Raw genomic sequence first — 14,717 nt, 5'->3', positions numbered from 1 at the left:
AGGATCCATAGGGAAGCAACGGGTGGGGAATCTGAGGTCGGTCACAAGTCACTGCTGTCTGGTTCCCCCCATGGCTAATAAGCTGTGGGGAAAGGGTGGGGTTTTGATCCCAATCTCACCTGGCCAAGTGTCTACATCCCAGAAACCATCAGCACAGTTGGCCCCTTCCCTGGGTTGGCAACTTCAACAGATGCCAGAGGCTCGAGTCCCTGGTTCAATCCCCAGCACTGGCCAAGGCGGTGGCCGAGCTATTGCCCAGGGCTTGTTTTAGAGGCTGCGTCCCTGCCAGGGGAACGGGTGAAGGAAGTGACCACCGGTGCTGCTGAGAGGGACGAGCCCCCAGGAATAGCTGTGGCATTCGGGATGTTGATGGGGCCGGTATGGTGGGTGGGGGGAGTGCTAGTGTCTGCTGGAGAGAGAAAAGCTGGGTTAGAAAGATACTCTAGAGGGATCGGAGGTGGGTGGATGGATAGATACGGGGGAAGGAAGGAAGGATGGATAGAGAGAGATACTGGGGAGGGAGGGATAGATAAGGAGATATACTGGGGTAGAGTGACCAGACAGGAAATGTGAAAAATTGGGATGGGATGGGGGGTAATAGGAGCCTATGTAAGAAAAAGACCCTAAAATCGGGATTGTCCCTATAATAAATCGGGACATCTGGTCACCCTATACTGGGGCAGGAAGGATGGATGGATACGGCAGAGAGAAGGAGACGGCTAGATTGGCTGCAGAGGAAAGGAAGAACAGCTAGAGAGTAGACAGATAAAACAGATGAGCTACGTACTGCAAAGGGGTAGATAGCTCCCGTGGATGGCGGCGGGGGGAGAGAGAGAGGTCGAGGGATATTGCGGATGGAAACAGGGCGAGGAAATAGATCCTGTGCCGGGAAAGATGGGGGAAAAGTAGGTAGCTACTGAAAATAGAGCTGGTCGAGAAAATCTATCCGGCTGCCAGAAGGCGAACTAGCCCAGATCCGCAGCCAGCAGGTCCCTAACCATGGAGCAAGGGTTGGGCACAGCTGGCAGGGGATTAGAGGCGGGTGGAGGGGGAGGCAGGGGAGCTGTGCCTCCCCTCCCATTTCAGGCGGCAGGTGTGGGAAGTCAATGCAGGCCCCACAGGCTTTGTCTGCCACCTAGCGGCCGAGAAGGGGAGGCAGAGAAGCAGGGAGTCTACGCAGGGTGTTGGGAAGGGGGTTGGGGGTGGGGTGGAGGATACTAGTGGCTGGAGGTGTTTGGTGGCGCCGGGGATGGTGGGGGCTGTCAGGAAGTGTAGGGGTGGAGGGAGCACAAGTGGGGTGTTGGATTGCAGTCAGCTGCTGGGTGGGAGGGTGCCACGGGGAGGTGGCGGTGTTTGGGAGCGCTGGGGATGTTGTGCGGGGAGTCAGGGTGGAGGACAGAGTGGATCCTTAGATATTTCAGAGAGAGGCGGAACTGGGGAGGATCCAATGGGTCATGAACCGGGAGGGTTAAAAGTGGATTTTTGCCAGCCACAGACAACTCCCGGGATCTGGGGTAACAAAATCCTTGGGGTCACTCCCTCAAGGCCCATCAAAACCAGGCTCGCAGCAGCTGAGCCGACGAGCAATTTGTGGAACCTCTCGTCTCAGGATCACGGGGATCAAACCAGAGCTTGGGAAAAGACACGGAAGGAGGGAGATGGGGAAGGGGGTGTGGGGCAGGGAAGGGAATGTGGGCTGAGCATGCATTGACATCCCCCACATCTCTTCCTGGGAAGGGGAGCCCGTTCCATTCAATGGGCCAGGTGGTGTGGGGTGCGGAGGGGTTGTTCCTCAGTGGGTCACACCAGCTGCCCGCCAGACTCACCAGGGTGTGAATGCAAAGTCTTGGGGGACCAAACTGTAAGGGACACCCCTTCCCTGAGCCCCAAATAGACAATGGTGTAGACCAGAGGTGAGCAAACTACGGCCCGTGGGCCCCTCCTGCCTGGCCCCTGAGCTCCTGGCCAGGGAGGCTAGCCCCCCTGGCCCCTCCCCTACTGTTCCCCCTCCTCCCCCGCAGCCTCAGTTCACTGCACCACCGGCTAGGGTGACCAGATGCCCTGATTTTATAGGGACAGTCCCGATAGTTGTGGGGTTTTTTTATATAGGCTCCTATTACCCCCCACTCCCTGTCCCGATTTTTCACACTTGCTGTCTGGTCACCCTACTACTGGCACAATGCTCTGGGCGGCCGGGCAGCGCAGCTGCAGACCCGTGGCCTGACCTGGTGCTTTGTGCTGCGCGGTGGTGTGGCTGGCTCCAGCCGGGTGGCACGGCTGCCTGTCCTGGTGCCCGCACCGCCAGCCAGCAGTGCTCCAGGCAGCAGGGTAAGGGGGCAGGGAGCAGGGGGGTTGGATAGATGGCAGGGGAATTTGCGGTGGTGGTCAGGGGCCAGGATTGTGGATAGGGGACAGGGTGGTCAGAGGGCGGGGAACAGAGGGGCCATCAGGAAGGAGAGTGGGGTGTGATGGGGTGTCGGGCAGGAGTCAGGGGCAGGGGTTCTGTGGACAGTCAGGGGACAGGGAGAAGGGGTGGTTGGATGGGGCAGGGGTCCCGGAGGGGCAGTCAGGAATGAGAGGAGGGGTTGGATGGGGCAGATGGACGCTCCACCCTGGTGCTGGGGCAGACCCAGGAACCCAGGCAACTGAGGACAAAGCCAGGGCTTGTGAACTGAGCACAGGGGGCGGGGCCCACAAAAATAGTTCAATGATAATACACACATGGTATTAGCATAGGGGCGTGGCCAGACACGATGGAGGCGTGACCCTGAGAATAGGAGATTTGGTCAATGATACTATGGGCGCGGTATAGGAGTGGGGCGTGGCCATAATTGACGGGGCGTGGTCCTGAGAGCTGGGGGCGTGGCCTATCATACTATGGCCATTCCAGACCCAAGCCATAAGAAGCCTGGGCTAATATAATAGAGATGAATGGGCGTGGCCAAAAAAATCTGGGGCGTGGCAAAATGGGAGTGCCTATTGCTTTGTTAATAAGGGCGTGGCTTTATATTAGGGGCAGGGTCTTGTGTATCACGTGATCTCCGGGGCTCCGCCCACTCCCCTGGGTTGGTCCATCTTTCTGATGGGGTGGGCTTCTCCGGGCTGTTCCATTCCGGGAAAGGGGGTGTCCATGCCCCTCTCCTCCCCTCAGCTACCCTGGTCTGGCTGTGCCAGTCCCGTGATCCCCCTTCCGCGCTTGGTTCCATCCCCGTCTCCCCGCCCTCCCCCTAACATGGCCCGGTCCAATTTTTACGCATTGCAGGTGAGCAGCGTCCAATCAGCGCCGCACTCTCATCCAGCCGCCGCCTCCGGACCAATGGGAAGGCGCTACACATTGGTGACGAGACCATGCCGTGTGTTCCTGCGCGGAGAGAGAAAATAGTTCCCGGGACGGGGCGTGACGGCTGCGTCCGGCCTCCACTGCAGGCGCCTCCCGCTGCCCGTTCTGCTGCGGCGGGCCTGGGGGGCGGGGCCAGAGCAGCGAGTGGCTGGCGGAGGGGTCTCGGAGGGGGGGTGACGGTGAAGCGGTTAGCGAGTCCCGGCTGGTGCTGGTGGTGCCTCCCTCCCCCACCCGCTGCTGCTGCCGCTGCCGCCGCCGCCGCCTGGAGCCTCCTGCCGCCGCGAGCCGGACCCCGCCATGGTGAGGGGGGGCAGCACCCAGGGCATGGAGGCGCCTAGGAGGGGCAGGGGTGTCGATAAGGGGTGCAGGGCTCAGGGGTGGGGCTGGGAGGGGTGCAGGGGCTGGGGCGCTAGGAAGTGGGGGTGCAGGGCTCAGGGGTGGGGTGCAGGGGCTCCAGGAAGTGGGGTGCAGGGGCTGGGGCTCCAGGAAGTGGGGGCTGGGGCGCCAGGAAGTGGGGTGCAGGGGCTGGGGCGCTAGGAAGGGGGAGTGCAGGGCTCAGGGGTGGGGGTGTAGGGGCACCAGGAAGGGGGTGCAGGGGGCTGGGTGCCAGGAAGGGGGTGCAGGGCCCAGGGCATGGAGGGGTTTGGGGCCCTGGGGTGGGAGGGGTTTGGGAGCTGGGTTGAGTTGGGGGTTAGGAAGGGGCTGGGGTGGGGCTGTCTGCTGGGGGTTCTGGGTTTGGAGGGGTGGGGTGTCGGGCGTGGTGGGAGCTGTCTGCTGGGGGTGGGAGGGTTTGGGAGCTGGGTTGAGTGGGGTTAGGAAGGGGCTGGTCCTAGGGTTGGAGGGGCTGCAGGGGTTGGCAGGAGGGGGTTTGGGGGAGGGAGGGGTGTCTGCTGGGTGTGAGGGGTGCAGGTGGGGTCTGTGGTGATGTGTATGGCTTGGAGGGGCTGGGGTGGGGAGGTGGGGTGGTAGTTTCAGGCTGTGTCTGGAGGAGGGGGCTGGAGGCGGGTGGGGGGAGGGTGTCTTGGGGGTGGGCCAGTTGAGCTAGGGGTTGGATGGTACAGTGAGGAGCTGAGGTGTGAGGAGGAGGGGCTGGGGTGGGTTAGGTGTTGGAGGGTGGGATGGGAAGGGGGTGGGCAGGAGGGGCTGTGTGTTGGGAGTGTTGTGAAAGCCGGGTGTGTGGAGACAGATTGGGGATGTTAGGCAGGGGGTGTGGAGAGTCTGGCAGGTGAGTTGGGGCATGGGAGGATTGGCGGCAGCACTTAAGGGGTGTCACAAGGAGACCGAAGGGTTGTAGTGTGGAGGGGGAAGATCTGGGGGGTTTAGAAGAGTTTGTACAGAGTGGGTTGGTTGCTGGGGTCCTGATAGGCAAGTGTGGGTGACAAGCTTAGGGGTCTGGATCTGTGCAGTTTGGGGATATAGTGCAATGACCTGGTGGAAGCTCTCTGGCTCAAGGGGGAAAGGTTTGGCGGTTTTGGGGGGATTAGCCGGAGAGTGTGAGGCTAGGATGGCTTGAGGTTATGGGAGGCGAGGGTGGGAGTGATGGGCCTGGAGTAATTGGAGATCTGAGGGTTTGGAGGTAAGTGAGGGGTGGGAAGGAACTCAGAGGGAATGGGGTTAGGGATATAGGAACCAGAGGTTGTGGGTGTTTACGAGGGAGACGGGACTTTGGGGTGTGTGGATTGGGACCATCTTGGTGTGGGTTAGATGCGCTAGGGGGTTGGTGGAGGAACTCCCAGAGCTGATGGGAGGAGGATCATGGGGTTGGCAGTGAAGTCTGAGTGGGAGATGACTTTGGGGAGTTCTGTGATGGCTAGGGAGAGGGATGAGGTGGGGGTGTGTGGCTGGCATGGTTGGATGGAGATGGACTTGAGGATGGGTGGTATGAGGGTGCAGGAGGGCCTTGCTGGGGTTTTCAAGGTTGGGGGAGGGTGCCTCGTGAAGGGTTGGGGGGGACGAGAATCACTGAGGTTGGGAGCTGGTGTGTCAGTTACAGGGAGCAGCTGACCAGGGTTTTGGTTGAAGCGCCCTGGAGCTCGTCCTGAAGGAATGTGACCTTGGCGTGTGCTGGAGAGCGCGCTTAGGAACTTGGTAACCTAGGGCTCGCCAGGCTGGATCAGACCAGGGGCTCCAGAATCCTGTCGCTGATGGTGTCCAGAGCAGGGTACAAGAAACTCATTGGGTAGCCCGTAGGAGAGGGGAGACTTGTTGGCCGTGGGAGTGCTGAGTGGAGAACAGGAAGCTGCAGTGGGTGATTCAGCATGAGTAAGGAGTGGAGCCCGGCTGCAAAGGAGAGAGATTCCTACCTGAACCGGATCTTGGAAGGGAAACCCACTGAGCAAGCACCCAGATGGACATGAAGTTTAACCTCCTCCTGGCATGCCCAAGGGATGGAGGCTCCTCTTTGGGGAGGAGGATGGTTAGGATGCTGAGCTCCTGCTGGGCGGCAGATTCTGGTGCCACGTTGAGCTTTGGTCTTCTGCCTTGTGAGGTTACAGGCCCTGCCAGGATCAGAACAGTGAAAGGAGCGGCCATACTGGGTCAGACCAAAGGTCCATCTAGCCCAGTATCCTGTCTGACAGTGGCTGGTGCCAGGTGCTTCAGAGGGAATGAACAGAACCCGGCAATCACTGAGTGATCCATCCCCTATCATCCAGTCCCAGCTTCTGGCAGTCAGAGGCTTAAGGCCACCCAGACAGACGGCACGTGGTGGTGTCCTGGAGCATCCTGGCTAACCGCCATTAATGGTCCTGACTTCCATTAACTCATCTCCTTCTTTTTTGAACTCGGTTATACTTTTGGCCTTCACAACATCCCAAGACAAGAAGTTCCACTGTGCGTTGTGTGAAGCACTTCCTTTTGTTTGTTTTTAAACCTGATGCCTATTAATTTCATTGGGTGACCCCTAGTTCTTGTTATGTGAAGGGGTAAATAACACTTCCTTGGTCACTCTCTCCACCCCAGTTGTTTTATATATCTGTATCGTATCCCCCTTGGTCGTCTCTTTTCCAAGCTGAACAGTCCCAGTCTTATTAATCTCTCCTCACGTGGAAGCTGTTCCATACGCTTAAATCATTTTTGTTGCCCATCTCTGTATCTTTTCCTATTATATATCTTTTTTTTTGAGATGGGGCAACCAGAACTGCACATGGTGTTCAAGGTGTGGGCATACCAGGGCTTTATATTGTGATGTTCACTGTCTTATCTGTCCCATTCCTAACGGTTCCTAACGTTCTGTTTGCTTTTTTGACGGCTGCTGCACGCTGAGTGGATGTTTTCAGAGAACTAGCCGCAATAACTCCAAGATCTTTCTTGAGTGATGATAGCTAATTTAGATCCCATCGTTTTGTACGTAATGTTGGAATTATGTGCATTTATATGCATTACTTTGCATTAATCTGCATTGTATTTATCTGCCATTTTGTTAGATCCCTTTGTCTCGTTGCAGTCTGCTTTGGACTTAACTGTTTTGAGTAATTTTGTATCATCTGCAAACTTTGCCACCTCACTGTTCATCCCTTTTTCCAGATCATTCATGAATATGGTGAACAGCACAGGTCCTAGTACAGACCCCTCTGGGGGATGCCACGAATTCCCTCTCTCCACTGTGAAAACAGACCGTTTTTCCTACGCTTTGTTTCATGTCTTTTAACCAGTTGCTGATCCATGAGAGGCCCTTCCCTCTTATCCCATGACGGCCTTGCTTTGCTTAAGAGTCTTGGTGAGGGACCTTGTCAAAGACTTTCTGAAAGTCCACATGGACTCTATCTACCGGATCACTCTTGTCTACCTGTTTGTTGACCCCCCCTCAAAGAATTCTAATAGATTGGGGAGGCGTGATTTCCCTTTACAGAAGTAGTGTTGACTGATCAGCCCTTTATTATCTCTGATGGGGTGATGCAGGATCTCTTCCTTTCCCCAAAGCCCTCCAAATTCTCTAGTCTCTCCCCACTGCAGCAGGACAGAGTGCTGCTTCCAGTACTGGGGAGCTGTGTAATGACCTTCCACCTCTATGGATGGAGTCGCCTCATTCACACCGAGCCATGCGGGGGTGGTTTTCTCCCCCACAAACTGCCATCAGCTGTGGCTGCCTTTCCCTTTCTCAGTTGACTGGTAGATATTCCTGCCTAACGAATTAATCTTTGCTCACTGCTCTCTCCTTACCAACCTATGTTTCTGGAGCACCTTTCATCTGAGCTGTGTCTTACAAGATGTGCCTGTCTCATCACTGCCTCAGCAATGCTTACGCAGTAGAAAGACGAGAACTCTCTCCTACTGAAACTGCAGGGGAGTTTAGGAGGCTGAATAACTCTGCCTGGTTGGAATTGGGCCAGGATGTTGGGGCTAACGTGCAGTCTCTTAGGGAAAGTGCCTTGGGATTTTTAGTGACTGTATGGGCATCGGTTTCACCCTGCAGTTGAAGGTACCTTTGCCCCCTCGATGCCCGCCTGATGTCAGAAATCTCCATCGCTGCCCTGTATCTTCCCTGGAGGGTTCTCACGGCCTGATCCTGCTTTCGGCTCAAGCGTGGGTGGCTGCAGAATTCGATCTAGCTTTGGGGGAGCGACAGTCCCCAAGCTAATGAGCAAAGATGAAAACGTCCAATGCCCCTTGCCAGTCCCCTGGCGTGCGCTCAGGCCAGTGCCGGAAGCAGATGGAATTGGAGAGAGATTGGAGGAACTTGGTCCTGTAGTTAATTGTCTCTGCCTCAACATGAATGCCCTCATCTGACCCACTGTGGGGAGCTGACCCCACCCCCGTCACCCCCTATGGCTGGGAAAACTACCCTCCCTTCACTCAATTTTAGAATTGCTCTATTGTCTTGATTCCCGCCCTGGCTGGCTGCGAGGCTGCTGCATTTCTAGTGGGTGCTGCTACCCTGGGGCTTTCTGCGGTGAGCCGTTCTCTGGAGCAGGGCATCGCTGTCCCAAAGGGAATAAGGCTACTAGGGACCTCCCTCTGGCTATTGATTTGACACATCTGGATACTATGGTGATAGGCTGCAGTATGAAACCTTCATTGCTGCTCTGCTCCACCCTTGGTGCTGAAAGCCCCCAGGCACTGCACCGTTCTCCCTTCCTTGGTGCCAGGGATTAGATCGCATTCACAATGGAACCTCGTTCATTTCGCCATTTCTAGTCGTTTTCATGCAGTTGCCTCTGGGTGCTGCAGTTTCCAGAACTGCAGACAAAGCTTGAGGTCCAAACAGGCCTGTGTGCTGAAATCCTATTCCCCCAGCCTTGTGTCAGGAGCTTTTTTACAAACCCTACGTTTTGGGGCTCCAGCAGCTTTGGTGTTCTCCTTAATCCGGATGCAGGCACGTGTGGCTCAGCAAAGGGCTGCACCGCCGGCATTACTGCCATGGTATGGTTGTCTCTGGCGGAGAGCCCATGGGTGCTTGGGACTGGTGGCATCCTTGCAGGCTCAGGAAGCTTGGCTAGGCTGTCTGTTAATACGCTGCCCTTCCCTGGTGTCTGAACTCTGCTCCATAGAAACGCAGGGGTAGGCAACCTATGGCACGTGTGCCGAAGGCGGCACGCGAGCTGATTTTTCATTGGCACTCACACTGCCCGGGTCCTGGCCACCGGTCTGGGGGCTCTGCATTTTAATTTAATTTTAAATGAAGCTGCTTAAACATTTTTAAAACCTTATTTCCTTTACATACAACAATAGTTTAGTTAATATATTACAGACTTATAGAAAGAGACCTGCTTAAAAAGGTTAAAATGTATGACTGGCACGCGAAACCGTAAATCAGAGTGAATAAATGAAGACTCGGCACAGCACTTCTGAAAGGTTGCCGACCCCTGGTATAAACCCTACTGAACTAAGGCCCCTGTGAGGCAGATCTTGGCTCCATCTCACACATGGGGCCAGAGGCTCGTACAGTCTGTAGTGGAACTGGAAATACACGGGCGGTATTGGCTGTGACAGTGGCTGGGGGTTCAGCTACCACCCTCGAGTGGCACCTGCCCCCTTGACTTCCATGCTGAGGGGTTGGGGCTGTGTACGTTGGCCCTGGGAGAGGCAGTAGCCTGTCAGGAATGGCTCTGGTGATCACGGTTTCTGGTACGGAGATCAAGGAGTGGCTGGGTTGTGGGGAGCTAGGGCTGTCCCCCCGTTATCCTAGAGGTGGTGCTCTCAAAGCAGGGGGTGATTATGTTGCCACCACCTGAATCAGAGAGGAGGGCACCGGTCAGGCCTGTCAATCCAGCCCCCTTTGCCAAGAGCTGCCTTCTCGATGTAGTAACAACCGACTGTTTGTTTCCGTGCCCTGGTGACTGACTTCTCTCTGCTCCTTCTAGGCCGACCAGCTGACCGAGGAGCAGATAGCAGGTGAGTCCTAACACTCCCCCGCCACCTAGCTGAGTGTTTGCTGTAACCGTGGCGCTCGCAAAGGCTCTGCGTTGTGGTGATCGCCCCCAAGCCCAGGGCTCAGAAGAATGGGGAGGGAACCCAATACCCACAGCGTCCCCAGGTGCAGTTGTCCTCTGTCGTACCCACCGGGGACACAGGCGTGTAGGGCTGGAAGAACCAATCCAGGGTGTTTAGCTGTTCAGTCTAAACACAGGGGAGCCCACGTAGAATGAAGTGGGGTGAGCGTCTCCCGACACACCACTTCAGTGCAGAATCAGTGTAGCTGTAGTGACCCCTTTCCCCTCCCCCTCCACCTGTGCTGTGGATGAGCAGGCGAAAGGGAGGAGTCTCCGGTCTTGCTGCAGATGCTGCCCAGTGGGGGGTGAAGATGACTTTTTGGGGAGTGGGGTGGGCCATGCTCCCCACAAAGCAGGACCGAGCATGCTCCAGGGCGGAGGCTAGGTTCTCCGCTGTGTGTAGGACTTTCAGGTGTAGCAGTGCTCTGTAACTCTGCCAAGTCTTCACGCTCATGGCTGCAGCGTTGACAACCCCACTCCTGGAGCTCACCTCGGGACGTGGAGCTGAGGAGTCATTGATGGTAGGCACAGAGGGGTTCTGCTGCTGGGGCCGGGGCATGAACAGGCAGACAGTAGATGAGATTCTCCACAAAGCGCTACCTGGAGGACTGTGCCCCCGGCTAGCTGGAAACCCATTAAACACTTAAAGACATCTTAAAAACCTGATTAAAATCCTGTCCCTTCTATGAGTAGCACGGAAGGTTGGTTCTAGTCTTTTGTTAATGACCGTCTGTTTCCCTGGGCTCAGTGCGTAGCCGGCTTTGCGGTTCCCCCTCTTTGTGGCGGTCACGGAGAGAAGCACGTCTCAGGGTTTTGGCAGCCTGCAGACTGGCATCGGAGATGGCTCAGCTCTTGCAGTGGGCCACGTTTCTGATTGCTGTCCTATGCCCGGGGCATCTGGGCTTGCCCACCGCAGCCTCCGGTCATTTGGGTTTAGCGGCAGCGGGATCCCTGGCTAATTTCGTTGGAAAATTCAAACCTGGATGGGACCGAGCAAAGAGGCCATCTGTGGGAGACGACTGGGGAACGGGATGGACACAGGAACGCCAGGGTGGCACCCGCAAGAGCGGGTTACCCCACTGGCTGGTGCCCTGGTGCCCTTGCTGATGGCTGTAATTTAGCTTCTTGCCAGTCCTTTAGCGTTAGGCTCTCTAACCATCCCTAGGCTGACGGGTGCTGGGGACCTCCCTCAAGTGGCCTTACTTGACCAGCATAGGAATCGCTAGCCAGGGGGCCATCTCGTCCCGTCTCTGGCAGCAGCCAGCGCTCAAGCTGGGCCCCTTACAACCATTCACTCTCCTTTCAGAGGCTCAGCGGGACGACGCAGATTCACTCTAGGGTCAGACTTGGCATGGAAAGCAGTGGTGAGGGGATGGGGGTGGGGAATTCACGATTAAGGCACACTGGGTATTTTGCCTCTGAACAGCCGCTCGGCTGCGCCTGTCTCATGAGCCGCTCGGCTGCTCCTTGCTAACCACCGAAGTGGGCTCAGCAGCTCTCCTGTGGAGGATCCTTGTTAACCGAAGCACTGACGGGCGGCGGGTCTCTCCCTCCCGCAGAGTTCAAGGAGGCTTTCTCCCTGTTCGACAAGGATGGGGACGGCACCATCACCACCAAGGAGCTGGGGACGGTGATGAGGTCCCTGGGCCAGAACCCCACCGAAGCGGAGCTGCAGGACATGATTAACGAGGTGGATGCGGACGGTGAGCTGGAAGGGCGTTGAGCGGCCGAGGGTGGTCTGCCTGGTGGGGAGCGGAATGGGAGGGGCCGGCGGCCAGGAGCAAACCCATCCCACCACCTGAGATGCTGGATGAGGCATTCTGGGCGCTCTGCCTGGCTCATGCATCCTGGCTTGTCCCAGTGGGGCTGTGTGGGCAGCTGTTCTTGGGTGCCCGTTGCCCTGGCCTGGCAGGCTTCCAGAGGTAGCTTGTCCCAAGACCGGTGCTGGCTGCTGGCAGCCGTTCCTTGGGACCTCAGTCCAGCTCCGCAGTGAGTGGTGCCACCACGCTGGTCGCTTCAGCTGAGAGGTCCCGGCTTGAACAGCCCATGGGCCCAGAACTCCTGTCCCGCCCTTAGGGGCGGGTCCCACCAGAGCATGTGGCCTGTGCTACCCGCTCTGCAGACAAACAGGCCTTCAGGCTCCAAGCCGGGCCTGGCACCGCCTCTCCCTTATCCCCTGGTGCTTTTCACCAGCTCATCAAATCGGCCCCCCGCTAGTCCCCTTCACTCAAAGGCAGCGCTTCCTTTCCAGGGAACGGCACCATCGACTTTCCAGAATTCCTGACTATGATGGCGAGGAAGATGAAGGATACGGACAGCGAGGAAGAGATCAGGGAGGCATTCCGGGTCTTTGATAAGGTGAGCACCCGTCTGGGAGGTGGGGGGCGTGGCGTTGTGGGTGCCAGACTCACTGGGCTGCCACATCTGTGGTGTGTGTGTGTGGAGGGGGAAGGGGAGCGCCTGTACTGAGCTAAATCCTCGCTCCGTTGCCCCCGCCTCGCAGGATGGGAATGGCTACATTAGTGCCGCAGAGCTGCGCCACGTGATGACGAACCTGGGAGAGAAGCTGACCGACGAGGAGGTAGACGAGATGATCCGAGAGGCTGACATCGACGGAGACGGGCAGGTCAATTATGAAGGTGAGTCGGAGAGGGATGCTAAGATGCCTGACCCTTTACGCCTCACCTGTCCTACATAACCAGCCACCAGGGCTATTGTCCTCAAGGGTCCGGCAACCCAACAGTCCCCTGCAGTTGAGCACCATTGACCTGACCTGGCCCTGGATGGTACAGTCCTGCCGGCTGAAAAATGCCTCAAGAGGTCTGCGATCCCAAACTTATCATGCAAATGCATGTCCAGAATGAGAGGACTCTTGTAGCTCTCAGCTGCTGGCACTGCTGCACAACTGTTCCAGCTGCCGAGTTCCACCCCAGAGGTGGCTGCATTTCTGCATTGGGTGAAGGTGCCAGAGAACCTGAGCGCTGAACTGGAACTTGGGAGTGCCGGGTGCCAGTCCCAGCTCAGCCACTGGCCTGCTGTGTGACCTTGGGCATGTCACTTCTCCTTATGCCCCCACCCCCATGAGGGGGGCGAGGTTGACCTTTTTGAAGTGCTGTGTAAGGGCTGTGAGATCTGACTGGCTGAGAGGAGTACCCCATTCCCCTTGTACCCGGGGGGTGCTTAGCTTTCCATCCCCCACTTTCAGACAGCTCTGAGCACAGGGTCTCCCCGAGCCCTTTGGGAAACGAGGCTAATGGGCTATTCTTGTAGCTAAGTCCACCCTTTCCTCCCCATTCATAGATTCTAGGACTGGAAGGGACCTCGAGAGGTCATCAAGTCCGGTCCCCTGCCCTCATGGCAGGACCAAATACTGTCCAGACCATCCCTGATAGACATTTATCTAACCTGCTCTTGCATATCTCCAGAGATGGAGATTCCACAACCTCCCTAGGCAATTTATTCCAGTGTTAAACCACCCTGACAGTTAGGAACTTTTTCCTAATGTCCAACCTAAACCTCCCTTGCTGCAGTTTAAGCCCATTGCTTCTTGTTCTGTCCTTAGAGGCTGAGGTGAACAAGTTCTCTCCCTCCTCCTGATGACACCCTTTTAGATACCTGAAAACTGCCATCATGTCCCCTCTCACTCTTCTCTTTTCCAAACTAAACAAACCCAGTTCTATCAGCCTTCCCTCATAGGTCATGTTCTCTAGACCTTTAATCATTCTTGTTGCTCTTCTCTGGACCCTCTCCAATTTCTCCACATCTTTCTTGAAATGCGGTGCCCAGAACTGGACACAATTCTCCAGCTGAGGCCTCACCAGCACAGAGTAGAGCGGAAGAATGACTTCTCGTGTCTTGCTCACGACACACCCTGGAGAAGGGCGGAGTGGGGATGCAATCCTGGCTCGCTGATCCTGTACCCTCGCATCTCTCTCTCTCACAGAGTTCGTGCAGATGATGACCGCAAAGTGAAGGCTCCTGGACGGGCGGCTGGCGATGCCCATTCTCCTTCAATACTTTTCTCCAACACTCTCTCTCTACTTAAGTAACCTGGTTCTTTCAGCAAACTCCAATCGGCTGTGGGAGAAATCTGACTAAGCAACAAAAAATTTACTTGCCCCAAACTGCATGATTGTGCCCTGTCCCTCCTTCCCCTTTCTCTCCTCCCCCACCCATCCCATCCCTGTGGCCCTAACCCAACCTCCCCTCCCAGCCCACCCCCCGGATATCTCAGCCTTGCAGATGTCTTTAGTTCCTTTGGGGGGGTTCTTTGTTCTGCGGACGGAGCTGGCCGGTGTCCCAGCACGCCGCGGCGAGAGCAAACTTTAACCGTGTTGCATGCGTCTGGCACTGTGGGTCTGTGCATTCACCCCGCGGCCTCAGAGCGTCTCGCCCCTGGAAATGACAGGGGGTCGGCAGGAAGGGAAGCCTCTTGTCTCGTCTGTTTTTTTGTTTTAGAAAGGGGGCGGCGAATGATCCCAGAGACTAGAGTGTGGGTTCCAGAGATCTTGTCGCACCATCCGGGGGGAAAGGGAGGCAGAGGGGGGTTTAACGGCCCAAAAAAAAAAACTTAAAAAGAAATTGGCTCTTGACACGTGATCCTAAAAGCAGGACTCGTTTCTCCTTGCTCGTAGCCCTGTACAAACTGTAAATGTCCATGCGATGATTCCTAAGCACCGTCCACCTCTCCGAGCTGCTGTGTAAATACTGGTGCTAACCCATCCAGTCCCCGCCCTGCACAAGGCATGGCTGCTTTCTGCCTGGCCAGCGCTAGTGGGCGGGAGGGGATTGGCGAAGACCCGCGGCGAGCGCCAGCTGCCATTGGCTGGGTGGGCATCACCAGCGTGGCCCCTGTTCTACCTAGTGACCTGCCTTTGCTTTCTTGATGTCTGTGCTCTTGTTGCTAAGCCCCCCCTTGCCTGGCCAACCCGCCGCGGAGAGCATGA

The 14,717-nt window shown here is 56.7% G+C and overlaps 1 protein-coding gene across 1 annotated transcript; it reads left to right on the top strand.

Moving 5' to 3' along the window:
- The first annotated feature begins 3,514 nt into the window (after positions 1 to 3,514).
- Positions 3,515 to 14,340, top strand: CALM3 (calmodulin 3). The gene is made up of 6 exons (XM_039510618.1): positions 3,515 to 3,640; positions 9,643 to 9,673; positions 11,331 to 11,474; positions 12,023 to 12,129; positions 12,275 to 12,410; positions 13,715 to 14,340. Exons 1-6 carry the CDS (start codon positions 3,638 to 3,640, stop codon positions 13,741 to 13,743), a joined length of 450 nt encoding a protein of 149 aa, XP_039366552.1. The 5' UTR covers positions 3,515 to 3,637; the 3' UTR covers positions 13,744 to 14,340.
- Positions 14,341 to 14,717: the final 377 nt, after the last annotated feature.

The sequence above is a fragment of the Mauremys reevesii genome, linkage group 22, assembly GCF_016161935.1.
Source record: "Mauremys reevesii isolate NIE-2019 linkage group 22, ASM1616193v1, whole genome shotgun sequence".
Classification (NCBI taxonomy): domain Eukaryota; kingdom Metazoa; phylum Chordata; order Testudines; family Geoemydidae; genus Mauremys; species Mauremys reevesii.
Note: the sequence above shows the minus strand (reverse complement) of the source record. Positions and strands in the feature narration are given on the sequence as shown.

Coding starts and splice junctions, on each gene's coding strand:
- CALM3 (XM_039510618.1), top strand. Junction 9,674..11,330: donor GACCGAGGAGCAGATAGCAG/GTGAGTCCTAAC, acceptor TCCCTCCCGCAG/AGTTCAAGGAGGCTTTCTCC. Junction 12,411..13,714: donor CGGGCAGGTCAATTATGAAG/GTGAGTCGGAGA, acceptor TCTCTCTCACAG/AGTTCGTGCAGATGATGACC.